At 30.5% G+C, this 17,281-nt stretch overlaps 1 protein-coding gene across 1 annotated transcript in view; it reads right to left on the bottom strand.

Moving 5' to 3' along the window:
- Positions 1-785: 785 nt before the first annotated feature.
- LOC107444627 (uncharacterized) overlaps positions 786-17,281 on the bottom strand; it is a 91,965-nt gene continuing 75,469 nt past the window's right edge. Inside the window, exons 13-18 of the mRNA XM_043041074.3 lie at positions 16,049-16,268; positions 9,705-9,903; positions 8,122-8,319; positions 6,389-6,603; positions 4,140-4,408; positions 786-2,342 (exon numbers count right to left, since the gene is read on the bottom strand). Coding sequence (XP_042897008.2) covers positions 2,009-2,342; positions 4,140-4,408; positions 6,389-6,603; positions 8,122-8,319; positions 9,705-9,903; positions 16,049-16,268 — 1,435 coding nt within the window. The 3' untranslated portion in view covers positions 786-2,008. The remainder of the gene's footprint in view (positions 2,343-4,139; positions 4,409-6,388; positions 6,604-8,121; positions 8,320-9,704; positions 9,904-16,048; positions 16,269-17,281) is intronic.

Genomic DNA, 17,281 nt, shown 5'->3' with positions numbered 1-17,281 from the left:
TTAAAGTAGATAATCAGAAGTAAATAAAAAAAATATGGCGGAAACACATTTTACGAATGATATATCTAAAGCTTTAAATAAAAGATTTGAATTGATTACTAATAATTGTTATTTTTTATTTTTTTAATAATCAGATTAAGCAAGGGATACGAGTCTACACTGTTTTTTAAAGGTTAAGTTCCACTGCCCAATATACGCTACAGTGATGTTTTTTTCTTTTTCGGTAAGGTTAAGTGCCATTGTTGTCTGAATTCTCTATGATGATGTTTTTCTTCATGTACCCAAATATATTTTTTAATAATAAACCATAAAAAGTAAAGTAACTACACTGGTAGATCGCATATTTTGACAATAGACAACTGACCAGCGTAATCCTCAAACTGAAAAACTAGTAATAAAATTTCCATACAAATCTTTGAAAACTCTCAATACTTTACTTTTCAATTTTATATTCTAAGAACAAAAATCTTTCGCCGATTTCAGCAATTCAAGTGGATAATTTATAGTAGAACTGAATATAAAGATTTGTAAATACGTGAAGCGTTTATTACTGAACTTTATATGAATATTGGCGCCATTAGTCTTTGAGAATTAAGATTACTATTGTGTGTTTTTTTCGTTCACGCAATATTAAATGTAAGAGTTGCACAAAAAGTAAGCATTTATTAAATTGTTCTTTTAATGATTTAAAACTCGCTCATAAACTAATCTAAGCCTCAAATATCATTTTCATTCTCTCATAATGTTTGAAAATAAACTAAATGAATAAAAAAAAATTCGCAAACTATTTGCTAAAACAATTTATTCAATATATAAAAATCAACAAAATTTTCACAGATGATTGTAAAATGTGCACATGATATCATCCTTTGGCTTATGATGATATATGTGCTTACAGTAATTTGAACAAATAAATATGTTGACATAGCATGAAGCAATTCTTACGTGATACGAACTTCAAGAGTTTAATGAAATGACGAAGGGTACTTTTTTAATGAAGAGATGAGATACAATTTATATAATGAAATAAATTTTTGAAATCAGCATTTGGAAATTAGATGAGTTTTTATGTGTTGATGAGCTTTAAAAGTTTTACATTAATAAGATTGTAAATGAGAAAAATTACGTGGCAATGGATAGCAATATTTTCATGCAGCGTATTTACATAAGATTGAATATTCCCTGTAACCAAACTCTACATTTGCCTTTTTATGAGAAAAACAATCTAAAAATAAGCTTTCAAATTATGCTCAAATAACTAATAATTTGCTAAGGCACGTTAAAAATTAAAACTTCACATATGTAAATTTACTTTGAAATTAGCTCAAAATAAAATCCGTTAATTTTAACCAATATTTTCTTAAAGCTGCTGTTGTTTTATATTGTAAATATTTATACTCTACATTTCTATTTCGTATAAAAACTATATTAGTCTGGATTTATCAAACTATAACTAATACTAAATTCAACTTTTTAGATTATGAACTGTTTGCAGCAATAATTTTCAACAGATTTTTCTTATTAATGTATAGAATTTGCATGCATAATTAACAAAAGAAAACAACCACTTTAAAAATATTTTTTCTAAAACAAAAGGGAGCTTCCGAGACTAGAAAACAAAATTGTTAATTTGAACTCTGATGATATTTCTTAGTTCTATAAGTCATCTCTAGTTTGTGGGATACTGCTTCAATCAGATTGGTTGTAACAAATCAATTCTGAGAAAAAACAATGATCAAATTGCTTAATGCTATGCTTACAGAGATTGATGCTTAGATCCATGATCACAACAGAAACAACGTCGACAACAGACATGATTAGAAAAGTTACAAAAAATAGTTAAACCACGATGCGCAATTGTTTTCCCTAGAAATCGCTGAAGAAGCTGCAATTCAACGAAGTTTGAGAATAATGAGTCTCAAAAAAGTTCCATCTCTATGTACAGTCAGTTACTTCATTTAGTTCCATTTTCAGTACTGGTTTGTAAATATCTAAGTATCCTTTCTGTTTATTTCAGTTTCTGACACTTACTTCTGTCTCCTTTCATGCAACGTCCTATATCCACTAAGTATATTTGATTAGCCGGGCAATTTAGGATTCGACCTTTCAATGCCTTTCCAGCAGCTCGAGAGGCCGGTGCGCAAACTACGAACTTACTACACTCAGTGGGATGAATAAATACACCTCGTTTAAAGCAATCAACTTCGGTTTCTGATTTTACGACTACGGGTGGTCCATCATCGGATGGAGTAGGTAAAGGACGACTAGTTGTGGTAGTTGCTGACGATGCAGTCTGTGAACCACGACGATTAGAACTTCTTGGGGAAGAAGTTGTACTGGTCCTATGAAAAAAAAATTGTAAATTAAATCACTGAATTAGGAAAAATATGCATGCCTATAACACGTTAGTGGCATTACGAATTTTAATAGTTCTTTCCTTGAGATCCCATTAAATGGACTAGTCATGTTCCGATTCTGTGGCGTAGAGAAATTAACTGGAAGCCAAGCTTATAGCTAAATCGTGATTATTTGTCGTAATTTTGTTTCGAATTAATATAAATACATGTTTTGAAGCGTTCTTGTCCACCTTGCACGAAAGAACAAACAGAGCTCGTTGCGTTTCAGAACTGGTTGAACATTTTTCCTGGTTGAATATCACCGAAAGTTTAGGTAAATATTTGCAAAAAAAAAAAAAAAAAAGACTCAGCCCACAACGCATCGTAAATTAACAGAAACTACCTAGTGGGCATTGGTGGGAGACGCAGGGCAAAATGAGCCCTTTTTTGTTGTATGTATAGTATTAGAAAAAAATGAGAGACTTGGCGCAAAAACAAAGTTCCTTTTTCAATTGCATTTATATGTGTGCAAAATATCGGTGTTTTCATTAGTGCAAGAGCCGTGATTGAATATGAAATTAGCCCTCTCTTATGTGGTTAATAATGTAAGAAAAAATTGGGTTAATCTGCGGACTATTTAAAATTCTATTGGATCCTACCGATAATTTCTGAATCTGCATTTTCCTTGTTACTGCACCAAGCTCTTCAAACACTCTAACTGTGGTGGGATTAGATCAGAATATTTGATACCATCCAAATCTATGCAACATAGCAGTTAACAGATTAAGAAGTAACGATGTTAAGTTGCACTGCTAAATTAAAATGTGAAGCACATAAATTTTACAGTTATAGATTCTAATATAAATACGATGTCCTTTTGTTTTTCGATAAATTACACGTTTTAATGCGTAGTGTCAAGATTAAAAAACAAACGAAACGAAGCCATTAGTAACTTCAAAAGGAATTTTAAAGGAAACACATATGATCCATCTTATTTTTAAAGCTGATGTTAAGTTTACTTGGTCAACATGATGTTCAGTTTACAAGTTAGAGTCACAAATATTTTAGAAAATTTTTCGAATGTTATTCGACAATTAAATGCATTTAATTGTCTTGCATTCTTTTCTGTTAAATGATTTCGTATTTTAAAAGCTGTCAATAAAACTTTTATAAATATGTACTTTTATTTTATTTAGATTATTTTGCAATTTTTTTTAAAAAAAGCAAATATTACTGCTTATGGATTATGTCGGAAAAATTTTAGCTAAGTAGCAAAAAGAAATATCAAACAAACTTCTTCGCTGGCCTCTTATCCTGATAAAAGCATTTACTTACATTCCATTACGTTTTAGTTACAATTTTGGGTAGTAAGTTTTTAAAATTACGAGGTTACTTCTGTGCACAGTCATTATAAGTTAGCTCTATCAATTAACTATCCTTTTATATTCGATTTTGATGTAGTGTTGCAACTTTAATTGTATTTCGACTCTGGAATATTACTATGCCGCAATTGTAATGCGATTCTGGAGCATTGTTGTTAATATGCCGTAGTTGTAATTCAATTCAGAAACATTATTACTACAATGCCGTAAATCAAGATTCTGGAATATTGTTGTTACTGCAAGCCATAATTTTTATCCATTTCTGCAATATTGTTTCTCTGATGCCATATTTGCAACCTAACTCTGGAATATACAGAGTTGCTCTTATGACGTTTTTAAAAAAAATAGATATATAGATAGATGGCGTAAGTTAAAGTTTGAAGGCATGTCAGTATTTAGATGCTAAATAAATTCTACTTACGTTCTCACAGGTGATGATGTTGATGATGAGAATCGTCTTCTGTTGCTAAGAGGGGGCCTAAGTGTTGGTCTTTTGGTTGTTGTAGTTGTAGTGGTTGTCTGCTCGGAAGTAGTAGTTTCATCTTCATACTCATAATAGTATTCATCTTCATATTCATCACTATCATTTTCTGAGGTTGAATTTGGAGCAGTGTAAACTGGAGCTGGTTCAGGAGGCAAGGTGGTGGTTGTCGTTGTTGTTGTGGTAGATGTTGTTGCAGGACTTGTTAGCTATAAGAGAAACAACTTTTAAAGCAATGGGGTCAAATTTAAAGTGGGTAATTTCATAATTTTATTCCAGAAAATGTCTAAAGCCTATATGTTCGAAAAGTTTAATTAAAATATTTTTATTATTTTTATTGTTCGTAAATCAGTTTATGATTTTTATACCACTAGATTGAGACTCTGGAGCATTTATGAATGTTTTTTTATTACTTTACTCGCAATGTTCTAAACTTTTTAGGGATAATTTTAATTGCTGGTTAAGTGTTGTTTGAAAAACATTGAGAAGACAAGCGTAAATAAGATATAGAATATTTTCAGAATGTTGCCGAGTAGATTTTACAAAAACGCATATTTTCTCTCTTCAAACCACTTCAAGCTCTTATAGCTCTTCTTTAGCAAAAATATCATGATTATGTTTTAAATTAGATTTATAGAATCGCCTGTTGCTTATTGTCCTTAATGTATATATTTCATTTTTAGAATTAAAAAAAATAAATAACTAAGCCTGATAATGTGCTCTCCAAGTAATGCTAAATACTTTAATTTATAATTTCGGCGAAGTAAAATGTTTCCTAAAGTTTGTATTTTTTAGTAACCTAATTAAGTTTAACAATATGGATTGATGTGTATTAGTTTTTTTTTTATGGAGTCAAATGTTTGTGTAGGTCAAAAAATTGTAGTTATAGATTTCGATTTTCAGCTATAGATTTAGATTTGCAGTTATAGATTTTTTTAAATCATCAGCTTTACTATAAAATTTTTAAGGAAATTTATGAAGCAGGAATTCACTAAATTAGCGAAAGAGTTGTGAAACATCGAATAAATAAACACGTTTTGAATACATGTTTTTGAACAGTTACTTAATTATTTAATTTTAAAATTTCAAACATATGCTGCTTTTCTAAGGGTATACTGTGCTGTTTTTAATAACTTTTTTCATTCATTGAAATTTTTTATTTATTAAATTTTCAACTTTTTATTTATTAAAATTTTTTATTTATGAAATTTTTCAATTTTTTATTTATTAAAACGAACGTTTCCTTTAGAAAAAAAACTTCAACTATTGCTTACATATATATATATATATATATATATATATATATATATATATATATATATATATATATATATATATATATATATATATATATATATATATATATATATATATATATATATATATATATATATATACATATATATATACATATATATATACATATATATATATATATATATATATATATATATATATATATATATATATATATATATATATATATATATATATATATATATATATATATATATATATATATATATATATATATATATATATATATATATATATATATATATATATATGTATATATATATGTATATATATATGTATATGTATATATATATATGTATATATATATATATATATATATATATATATATATATATATATATATATATATATATATATATATATATATATATATATATATACATATATATATATACATATGTATATATACATATATATATATATATATATATATATATATATATATATATATATATATATATATATATATATATATATATATACATATGTATATATACATATATATATATATATATATATATATATATATATATATATATATATATATATATATATATATATATATATATATATATATATATATATATATATATATATATATATATATATATATATATATATATATATATATTTACTTTTAAAATAAAGATATTTCAGTTTTATTTAATTCAAATTTCAAAGTTCAGATTTTCAAATTTTTTTAGAACCAAAACATAAATGAGATAAAGTTTTGAACAAAATGTTTTTAAAAATTTCTTCTGTAGCCACTGAAAAAAATTAACATCATATTGGCCTTTTTTTTAATAGAAATTGCATACTACTTAGATTTCAACACTACGTTGGAACTCTTTTAAAAAAATGCCTCTTTCTACCTCGGCAGTTGTAGGACGCCTCCTGACAGTAACATAGTTGCCTCTGTCATTGTCAGCTATGGCATTGGGCCGTCTAGCTACAAGGCGTACACCTTGTCCTACTCTTTGTTCTTCAGCGATCTTGTCAACTGATTGCCCTTGTCCTGGTCTTCTTCTCACAGCCACCCTCGATTCTCCGTTTCCAGCAATATTTGATGCGGCGACTACAGGATTTGCTAAAAAAAATATGTGGAATGCAAAGAATAAGTTAACATTCTTATGTCATAAATAACAAAAAGCATTGTTGGTAACATCTATTTATAAACTGAAATTAGTCTATTAATCATATACAAAACTACAATTTTTAAGACAATTTCTACAGTTTAAAATACAACAGTTCTCGGCATAATTGAAACTTAGAATTTAACTCAAAAGTTTAGAAAGAGTTTTTAGACAAAGTATCGTTTTCACGTTTACATGAAAAGAAAGCCATAAAAACTCATCGTGGTACACTGAACTACTCTGAGCTTCAAGCCGTGGTGACTCAGGGGATAGAGTGCTCGCCTCCCAACGAGTTGACTCAGGTTCGAACCCCAGCAATAGCTGGTGGATACTTATTCTTCACCCTGCTCGTATCAACCACAGTGCTGAAGTAAAATATCTTCATGGATCATGGGTTAGTTCCCTTGCCGTCAAGCTAACCGTGGGTGTTTTACGTGATTTTCCTCTCCATGCAATGCAAATGCACGTTAGATCCATCAAAAAGTCCTCCACGAAAGCAACTTTATCCCAATGCTTGATCCAGGAGTTCTCTTTTCTTTTAGGTTGAGTTCAAAAACTATGGAAGCTACGGAGTCAAAGTTATGGTGCTGAACATTAATAGTCGTAAACTCAGAATTGGGTCAACTATTCACCACTAGTTCCAAAATAAAATCATTAAATGCTTATTTTTACTATTTAAATCAAATTGCAAATTATTTTGTTAATTTTGTTAATGAAAACTATGTCATATGACTTCACATTTTTTTCAGTCTTTCTAGATAATTTGCCATACGAACAAAATGTTCCCAAAATCATTAATTATAGTATTTTACGAATTAAATCAGAGCGTATGATATATTAAACATTATAGTAATATTTAAAATATTTTCAATATAACTAATTCGTATAGTGTGTGTTTTATTAAGTTCAGCAACTGCAGTAGAGCTCCCCTAAATACTGTTCTGGCATTCTGTATGTTCTGGCATTCTACACTGTTCTGGCATTCTGCCTTGATAGACAACTCCGTATGAGAATAATATTTTATTCGAATTCTGAACATTACATAGGTTTGAATAATATCTTTCCAATCTATTGTAATAATAAAATCTTTCATAAAATTAAATAAAATCAATAACTATTATATCTGGTTAATTTTACAAAAAGGTTTTAACTAAAACACTTTAAGTTATATTCTAACTTAAAATAAAAATACAAATACATTTTACTAATTTATTAAAAACATTTACTTGAAATTAGCCATATATGTTGATAGATTTTCATTGAACTATCTCCAAACTTAAAAAAAGGTATCAAAAAGATGAATATGAAATTAATATGCTAGAATGTGAAATTTAATTCGCCATTATACCTCCTAATGCAAACTATGAACTACTTTGAACCACAAAATATCTAAAATCCACAACTGAAAACTATAAGCTAAGTACTTAAGATCTTTAAGATCCTTAGATCTTTTAATAACAAAATTTCATTACTTCTTGTGGCTTGAATTGTTGATCCGGACAAGCGACCATCTTCTCTGCTAACTGCCCTTCCTGTCACTTCACTGACTGGTTCTTCGGCTGTCGGCCGTACATCGTCTTCAGTTGTAGTACGGTTAGATCCTGCTGGTCTTACTCTAACAAGCATTCTTCGTCGCCCTACGTGTGGACCAGACTCCACAATATTGTTTCCTACATTGAAAAAAATAATTTTTTTATTCAAATTCATAGTTTTTTTGTTTAATTTTTCTTCCGAAAAATAATCTACTTATTGGGTGCTAGTTACTACTATTCCGCATGTCACAAGTAGTTTGAGAATGGTTCGAGAATTTTGTGACATACGTTTGATAAATCCAAGAGTCTTCTTTTTTAACTTTAAAAGATTAATCTGAATTTCTCTAACAAAATAAGAGGGGTGATAATAACCATGCATTTTCCATGTATTGTAGTATTTACCATGGTACATATGGTGTCACATTCCATTCTAAGAATCAGAAAAGAACGAAGTCGAAACGCAGCGATCATAAAGACGACACTTCTGACGTCATTTTGTACCTGCCTGTCGTAACATGCAAGCTATCTTCATCGTATGTGAACTTTGGAACGACAAGTCAGGCTATTACTTTGTGCACTTGCTGTATTTTTCAGATAAATAAATCAGATCGTACAACTTTTGGTATAGTTTTGGTATATATTGACTCAATTTATAAATTGTTGCTCGTCTATATGGTACTATTGCCTCTCTTATTTAATAAAAATTATTTAGATTCACCCTGTGAACACTGTTAGTAATGTTTGAATCAAGTAAAATTGCAATAATATTTCTTTTCAATAATATTTTCTCAAGTATTGATATTTTAAAACTTAAAATCATTGTGTTTGGAAACTCCTTTGGGATGAACCCTACTTTTGAACAAATTTCTTATTTAATAAAATAATATGAAAAAAACAATTTGTGGGGAAGCTGTCAGGAAAATTTGTACATCTTGGATCGTCGTACATCATCAGGAGCATCCATACATCTCTTTTACACCGATCTGTACATATTGACGATGCAGGCCAATCATTTAAGTCTATAAGTAGTCTAATATACTTCGTTTAATATACTGATTAAATAAAGTAGTTGAATATACTGATTAAAATTGAGGCTGAACGCCTCGATTTTAATCAGCGACCACTGACTGGACCACGGACACTAAGAAGACGAGAAAAATCCATCAAAGAACGCCTCGACACATATCGGCCATGCATATTTTTCGACATCGCGAGAGGTCTCCTTTCCATAGACTGTCATTTATCCCTTTTAAGTTCAAACCCACAGTCATCAAAAGACGTGACACACGCTGAAGCACAGCTTTAATAAGAGAACTCCATTACTGGTATCAACTGACAATAACTTGCCAACGATATCTTGTGATAAAATTTAGAAAACTATACTGGTAACCATATTGAAGAAATGTAACATAATTTTGCTTGTGGGTTCATTAAAATAATGTTTTCCAAAGATGTTTCCATTACTTTATTTACAGCCCTCGAATGAAATGAAAACAGTAGAGTATAAAGCTAATGGAAGCTACCTGTTTGGGGTGGTTGGTTTCCGTTTTGTACTCGAACTACCCTACCGACTTGTACTCTGATCGGGGTTCGATAGGGTCCTTTGTCTGGTGCGGCAGTTGTCGAAGATGATGTAACAGGAGATGAATATCTAAGAGGGGCTTCGTATGGTGCTACATCAGGTACTGGTCTTTCAGAAATTTCATCTTTAACATAAACAACCTACACAAATACGGTAACAACAAATGTTAGTATGGTCAGAAGTTAAACAAAATATTCAAAAACTTATCAGCAAAAATCTGTTAACCTTTAGGTATTTTTTCATGTTTTAAACATATACTGGCAATATCTTTCAATTTACATATAAATAACATTATCAAAAAAAAACTTTTAGATTTCTATTGATAGTTATTACTTCAGCTTTAAATACCTAGATTAATTATGTACAATGTGGCAAGCTTCGTAGTGCAACCTTAAATGAAGCACCATAACTCGAAAAAAAGTTTTCGCTGTATACGAGCTCAAGGGTATCGTTTGAAATCTTGCACTTACATTCCAGTGTTAGAGGTTTTCCTATGCGAATTATGAATGCCACAAATCAAGAAGAGCTGTCTAAACAAAATTATTTTTATATAATTAAAATAGTACTGTGTTCTACTGGCCTAAGCCAATTATTTAACACTTTTTAAATAAAGCAATGAAATCAAAATAACCAAGTAATAGGTAATATAAGATAAAAAAAATAATAATAAATTTTTCTCCTTTTAATGCAGAAAATTACCAGAATTGCTGTCTAGGCATAGTTAGCCTAAATGAATTTGCTTGTAATAAATAAATTTCATGAAAAGTTTAAATACAATCATGAATGAATCTTCAAATTATCTTGAATATCATTTATTACTATATTTGAAAAACGTAGTGATGACATTTGTAAATAAATACTTAATATAATGCAAATACAACCAAACTTTTCTTAAACTACATAGCTTGTTAAAACAGTACTTAATTAAAAACTTCATCGACTTCCTTGAAGCCAATGTAGTTTGTTGAAAGTTGCACTCAGCATTTATACGTGACTTGATACACTATTAGAAAATTTGGTTGTATTTGCATCAAAATCTTTAAACCGTGTTGTCAGGATGGTTTGCAACCTTATAAAAGCTTTGATTTTAAAGTTAGGCTCCAAAATGTTTATATGCAAGTTTAAAAATCATTCATTTACATAGACTCAACACCATATTGAGGTCAAAATAACAATTTTAAAAGATTTTGAACCAAAATTTTAGCACTGTGTTTGATACCTAAGATTATTTATTTTTTTTGCTTTAAATCAATTGATAATACTTCCTAAGTAGTAAGCTGAGCATTAGATTATCTGAGAAATAAACGCATGGCTGAGAAATAAGTGCATAGTTATCTATCTAAGAAATGGGTCTGGTTCATTTCATCGACAATCATTTCATCGACAGGCCATTTCATCGACACCACTTCATCGACAGGCCATTTCATCGACTAGGTCATTTCGTCGACAGGCCGTTTCCTCGACAGGGTTGTTTCGTCGACAGGCCATTTCGTCGACAGGGTCACTTCGTCGACAAGTCATTTCGTCGACAGGGTCATTTCGTCGACAAGTCATTTCGTCGACAGGGTCATTTCGTCGACAGGGTCATTTCGTCGACAAGTCATTTCGTCGACAGGGTCATTTCGTCGACAGGGTCATTTCGTCGACAAGTCATTTCGTCGACAGGGTCATTTCGTCGACAGGGTCATTTCGTCGACAGGGTCATTTCGTCGACAAGTCATTTCGTCGACAGGGTCATTTCGTCGACAGGTAATTTCGTCGACGGGTTCATTCCATCGACAAGTCATTTCGTTGAAAAGTGATTTCGTCGACAAGTGATTTCGTCGACAGGGTCATTTCGTCGACAAGTCATTTCGTCGACAGGGTCTTCTCATTTACAGGGTCGTTTCGTCGACAAGGTCATTTCGTCGACAGGGTCATTTCGTCGACAAGTCATTTCGTTGACAGGGTCTTTTCATTTACAGGGTCATTTCGTCGACAGGGTCATTTCGTCGACAAGTCATTTCGTTGACAGGGTCATTTCGTCGACAAGTGATTTCGTCGACAGGGTCATTTCGTCGACAGAGTCTTTAATTTACAGGGTCATTTCGTCGACAGGGTAATTTCGTCGACAAGTGATTTCGTCGACAGGGTCATTTCATCGACAGAGTCTTTTCATTTACAGGGTCATTTCGTCGACAGGGTAATTTCGTCGACAAGTGATTTCGTCGACAGGGTCATTTCGTCGACAAGTAATTTCGTCGACAAGTCATTTCGTCGACAGGGTCTTTTCGTTGACAGGGTCATTTCGTCGACAGGGTCATTTCGTTGCTAGTGTCATGCGTAATTCTGAAACTATTTTAGAGATTTAATCTAAATATTTCTATTATTAATTAGAAAAATGCACTTATTTAATTTTATACTAAAGTAAAATTCTTTATGGCGGTTTATTGTTCCAATTGCATTAAAAGAAGTTCGCTTTTTAAATTAATTAATAGGTAGTTGAGAAGCGTTTAAACGGTTGATGTATCGAAATCTACTTTTCTATATCTAAATCGTAATAGCTCGACACTTATTTTTAGGATAGGTAAGGATTGTCTTCAGAGCATTACCAAGCATGATATCCGGACCGTGGTTACAGTTAATATAGTGTGACGTTAACAATCAAATTGTTTTTAATATCAAATCAAATTAATAAAATATATTTCTAGAATTGAAAGCAATAAAAATATATTACAATGAAAATTTAGACACTATTTCAAGGAGAGGAAAGCTAAATTTATTGCTGTAAAAATTTTCAACATTTTTACATAAATTTTAACAAAAACATAGACATCAGTCGAATTCTCACAGAAATGAAAATAATCATAGACCTAATTATTATATCTGCTTAAGTAGAAAAAAAATTCTACGTTTTTTATGATGGAAAAGTAATTTCTTAATGTTCACTTTAATTGCAATTTTAAACTTTTTGTTCAGCATCTTTAACATTAGGACAGGAATATGCGTATTCGAACAATCGAATTGAGTCTTAGTTTCGTTACTACTATTAGAGATTTCGAAGAACAATAGGAACACAAGCTTGATGTTTAGGTATTTACCGAGGCGGTTGTAGATTCCCACAATATTTAAAGTGCTACTCACCTTACCAAAATTGTTTAGAAGCACGGGCGTAACGTTGCAAGCCTGTTAGTGTTTGGTCTTCACAAAATATGTTTTTTCTATGAATAGTGAATTTAATAATAGTATTAATTATTCAATTCTAATCTAATACTATCAAATTATACTATTTTTGCATTATACTATTATTATAATTAAATAATAATAGTATAATTTAATAAGAATAATAATAGTAGTAAGTAAATGATGAATTAATTCATTTTTTATTTGCAGGATTTAAATTAGACACATTTTGCTTAAAAGAAAATTAACAAAAAGTCAAGCTTGGAATTTAAATGTAAGAATAAATAACTCCTACTATACAAAAAAGAAAAAAAAAATTTTGCAATTAAAATTTGACCAATTTTTTTACTAGCATAATTGCTGAAATTTTTAACTGATTTTCTACACAGGATGAAAACACAATTTTCAAACACTTACTGACCACTATTAGCACGACTTATTGCCAATCAAAATTTTGATTATTTTCTGCCTGAACAAGCCAGAGACTCAAAACTAAAATGTAGAAAAAATGAAAATAAAAAATGCATATGTATTTAAAATATCAAGTTTGTTCAATAGACTACAAATGAGAAAAACAATTTATAAAAATTTTCACGCATAGCAAAAACCACAAGGGCAAAATTTCACAAAATATTCTATCAACATTCAAAATTTCACTTTTTTCGTTTTGGTAACGAAAATTCACATTTCTTTATCAAGACACATATCAAACATGATATTTAAAAATTTACACTTTTTAAAGGACTTATTGCTCGCCTTTAAAATATATAATCTCCCTGCAAATTTTATCAATTTAAATAAATTTTTATTCTCTTGCAAATCGAAAAGAAAAACATTTTAATATTTGAGTAAAAAAACAAGTTTGCTAAACTTATTTTAATTAAGCATTAATGGGAATAAAATCAGATGCATATAGATAACTCTCCTCAATTATAAACTCAAAAGTCAATTTATTTGTTATATCGTAGTAAATTGCGTTTTTTCCCCAAATGTTTTAGATCATAAAAACCAATTAGACAGGTTTCCTCCCCTCCTCTGATTTAGAACCATTTTTTATATCATTTCGATTGCATCGCATACCGAGGATGTGGAGTCATTGTGAGTTTTTTTTTTTTTACTTTAACGAAGTTTATTTTATATGGTAAAAGAACTTATAAATGTTTAGGGAACATATAGGATAAAATACATATTAAACGTCACAACGTTATAAATAATTAATTAAATAAGAAATAAAATAAACTGGAAATGCGAGAAGATTTTTGTTTAAAATAATATTTCATTTTAAATTTCACAAGAATTGTCAGAAACTTCCCTCTTCAGCAGAATAGCTTACAAAGACATGAGGAAGAGGATTAGAACAAAAAATTTATCAACATTATTTCCCAATATGTTTTCCAAGTTGGATTTTCATTTTATTTTTCCCCTCATGCATTTTCTTCCCAAGGTTTTTATAATACTATAAAGTTCAGTCCGTTGCTCACTTCGCTCGCCAACCTTCGTAATAGCCACTCATACAACTTAGTTTGTTTTTTTCCAATATCGATCTTTCTTTTAAAGAGAAAATATATAAATATTGAAATTTCATGTAAGAAAATTTTATTAATATGTCAATAGTAACAAAATTAACGATTACTTGCATGTAAAAAAAAATCAACTGAGCTTGAAAAAAATAAATATCTAAGCACAGGGAATATATAAATTTTTGATAAAACAAGAAGTAATCTTACTAGCTGACTATCTAAAAGGTTTGTGTTTTTCGGATTAAATTCTTCGTAAACATCACCATTGTTATCATTGCAAAAGTTAGTTCCTTTTCCTTCTCTTTTTTTTTTGGACAAGATTTTAAACTGTATTAATGCGTTTTACTCATTGCGGGGGAACGTTATATAAGTATAATCTTCTTTTTTATCGACAGAAAATTTTTGCAGTTGAAATGGCCTGTTAACGAAAAAACCTTGTCATTGAAATTATCTATCGACCCATGGTTTCATTATCTCACAGATTCATTTTATACCGTCTTTTTTTCCTTCCTAATTTCACCCGTCATTCACTCCCTACATCAAGAATCATTCACAATAGTTGTTGCAATTGCTTTTGCGATGATAATCTACAATAATGTACATTAAAAATTAATCTTAGAAACAAATGTGTTAAATATGATTAGAAAAAAATTGTGTAATATACAACTTAAATGTGTAAAATACAATTAATGTTTCGTTTTTGCAACGTGATATGAATAGAGGAGTAGGCAATTTTCAAATGAAATGCTTTTTTCCGGCAACTTCAACATACAATTAAGATTTTGTATCAGGCTAGGCTTAAAAAATTTCATCAGAAATATACTAAATTACAAAAAAGTGCAAGGGGCATAACGTCTATTGTAAAAGAATCATAAGACTAGTTTCAAAATTACGCATGACTTTGCCTACAAAATAATCTTCTCTTAATATTGTCGACGAAATGACCCCTGTCGACAAAATGACCCTGTCGACAAAATGACCCTGTCGACAAAACTACCCTGTCGACGAAATGACCCTGTCGACAAAATAACCCTGTCGACGAAATGATTTGTCGATGAAATGACCCTGTCGAGGAAACGATCATGTCGACGAAATGACTTGTCGGCGAAATGACTTGTCGACGAAATGACCTGTTGACGAAACGGCCTGTCGACTAAATGATTTGTCGATGAAATGACCCTGTCGACAAAATGACCCAGTCGTCGAAATGACCCTGCTGACAAAACTACCCTGTCGATGTAATAACCTAGGTGAAGATACGACCCTGTCGATGAAATGACTTGACGACGAAATGACCCTGTCGACGAAATGACCCTGTCGACGAAATGACCCTGTCGACGAAATGGCCTGTCGACGAAACAACCCTGTCGAGGAAACGGCCTGTCGACGAAATGACCTAGTCGATGAAACGGCCTGTCGATGAAGTGGTGTCGATGAAATGGTGCGTCGATGAAGTGATTGTCGATGAAATGAATGCGACCCCTAAGAAATAAGCTAATAGTTGGCACATCCTATAATATATTGCTATCGAATCATGACTTAATGTACAAAACTTTCAGGTTTTCAAAACAGAATGGATCTCTTAAGAATATTCTATATTTACTTCGGGCTGAACATTAGTGTTTTCACGTGGAGGGGTATTATAGTGGAACGGGAAGTCATCGATAGCATCATCAACGTCGGGTTCACCTTCCTCAGCTCCTCCAAAATCATATGGATCAGGGAAAAGTTCTGGTTTGTGCTGAGGTTGTCTTTTAGGCTGTGTAGCTGGAGCAACTGTTGAAGATGGTGCTTCATATACAGGTGGTAGTACTGGCGATATCCTGCAATAAAGTAAATTAAAACATAGATGATTACACTTTTAAATGAAGTAATATATTTTATTTAAATTAAAATTTCGCCCCTTAAACTATATATCATTTTTATCTTTAACCAAATCATTGTAAGAAATATACAGGATGTTTCATCATTACCACCCTTAACTTATATTTTTAAAATCCTTGTGACAAATGAATTATTTTAAAAAATTTCGCGTGTCAGGGCTTAATATTACACATGTTGTTTGAGATTAATATTTTAAGTAAAGGATTCCAGCATTACGTTAAATATTATTCCGCATACATAATAGCAGACTATTATTTAATATGATAGCCCATTGTGAGCCCAGTGTGGATCTTAAAGCTAGATATTTTCATGACCAACAGCATGGTGATGGAAATGGGGTCAGTTATTGCAAACCTTCCACCTTTATTTACCAGACAAGCTGGCGCCATAGAACTATAATCTAAGAGGAGCGAGCGCTGCATGAAAAGTTTCGTCCTCAAAATGAAACCACGTAATTACCTACCGTTTCTCATTGTTACTTCAATGGAAGAAAATCTATGAGGGAATTTCAAAGCAAAATAATCTTAAGACATAGAGATTTACTGTGCTGCAATTGGCTGTCCAGAAAAACTTATTGAAAAGGCACCTTATACATTTTATAAGTAAGTTGACTTATCACATTTTGGAATTACAATTGCCTTATTAACAATATAAAATGAACTTTGAGCATGTGCTTTTTTTTCCTAAAACACCATATTAATCTCGATTGTTCAATTTTAAACATTCTAAAATCCAAATTTACAGTTTCAAGACTATCTCATAAGTAAATATAACTGAATACGAACACAATCATAAAGTAATGATTATATATAGAATTAAATTGAGAGAACAAATTGAGAAAACTAGCAGTGATATTAGCTAATTAACCTTATCATCGATGTAAAGTTTAAGTAAAATCGAAAAGTATTAAAGAGGGAAGCGGATCTTAAGATTAGGCAGCACTTTTTTATTC

The sequence above is a fragment of the Parasteatoda tepidariorum genome, chromosome 8 (assembly GCF_982258835.1).
Source record: "Parasteatoda tepidariorum strain Cologne lab strain chromosome 8, Ptep-v5.0, whole genome shotgun sequence".
In the NCBI taxonomy this organism is placed as follows: domain Eukaryota; kingdom Metazoa; phylum Arthropoda; class Arachnida; order Araneae; family Theridiidae; genus Parasteatoda; species Parasteatoda tepidariorum.
The sequence above is the reverse complement of the archived record's forward strand: the minus strand, read 5'-3'. Positions and strand labels throughout refer to the sequence as shown.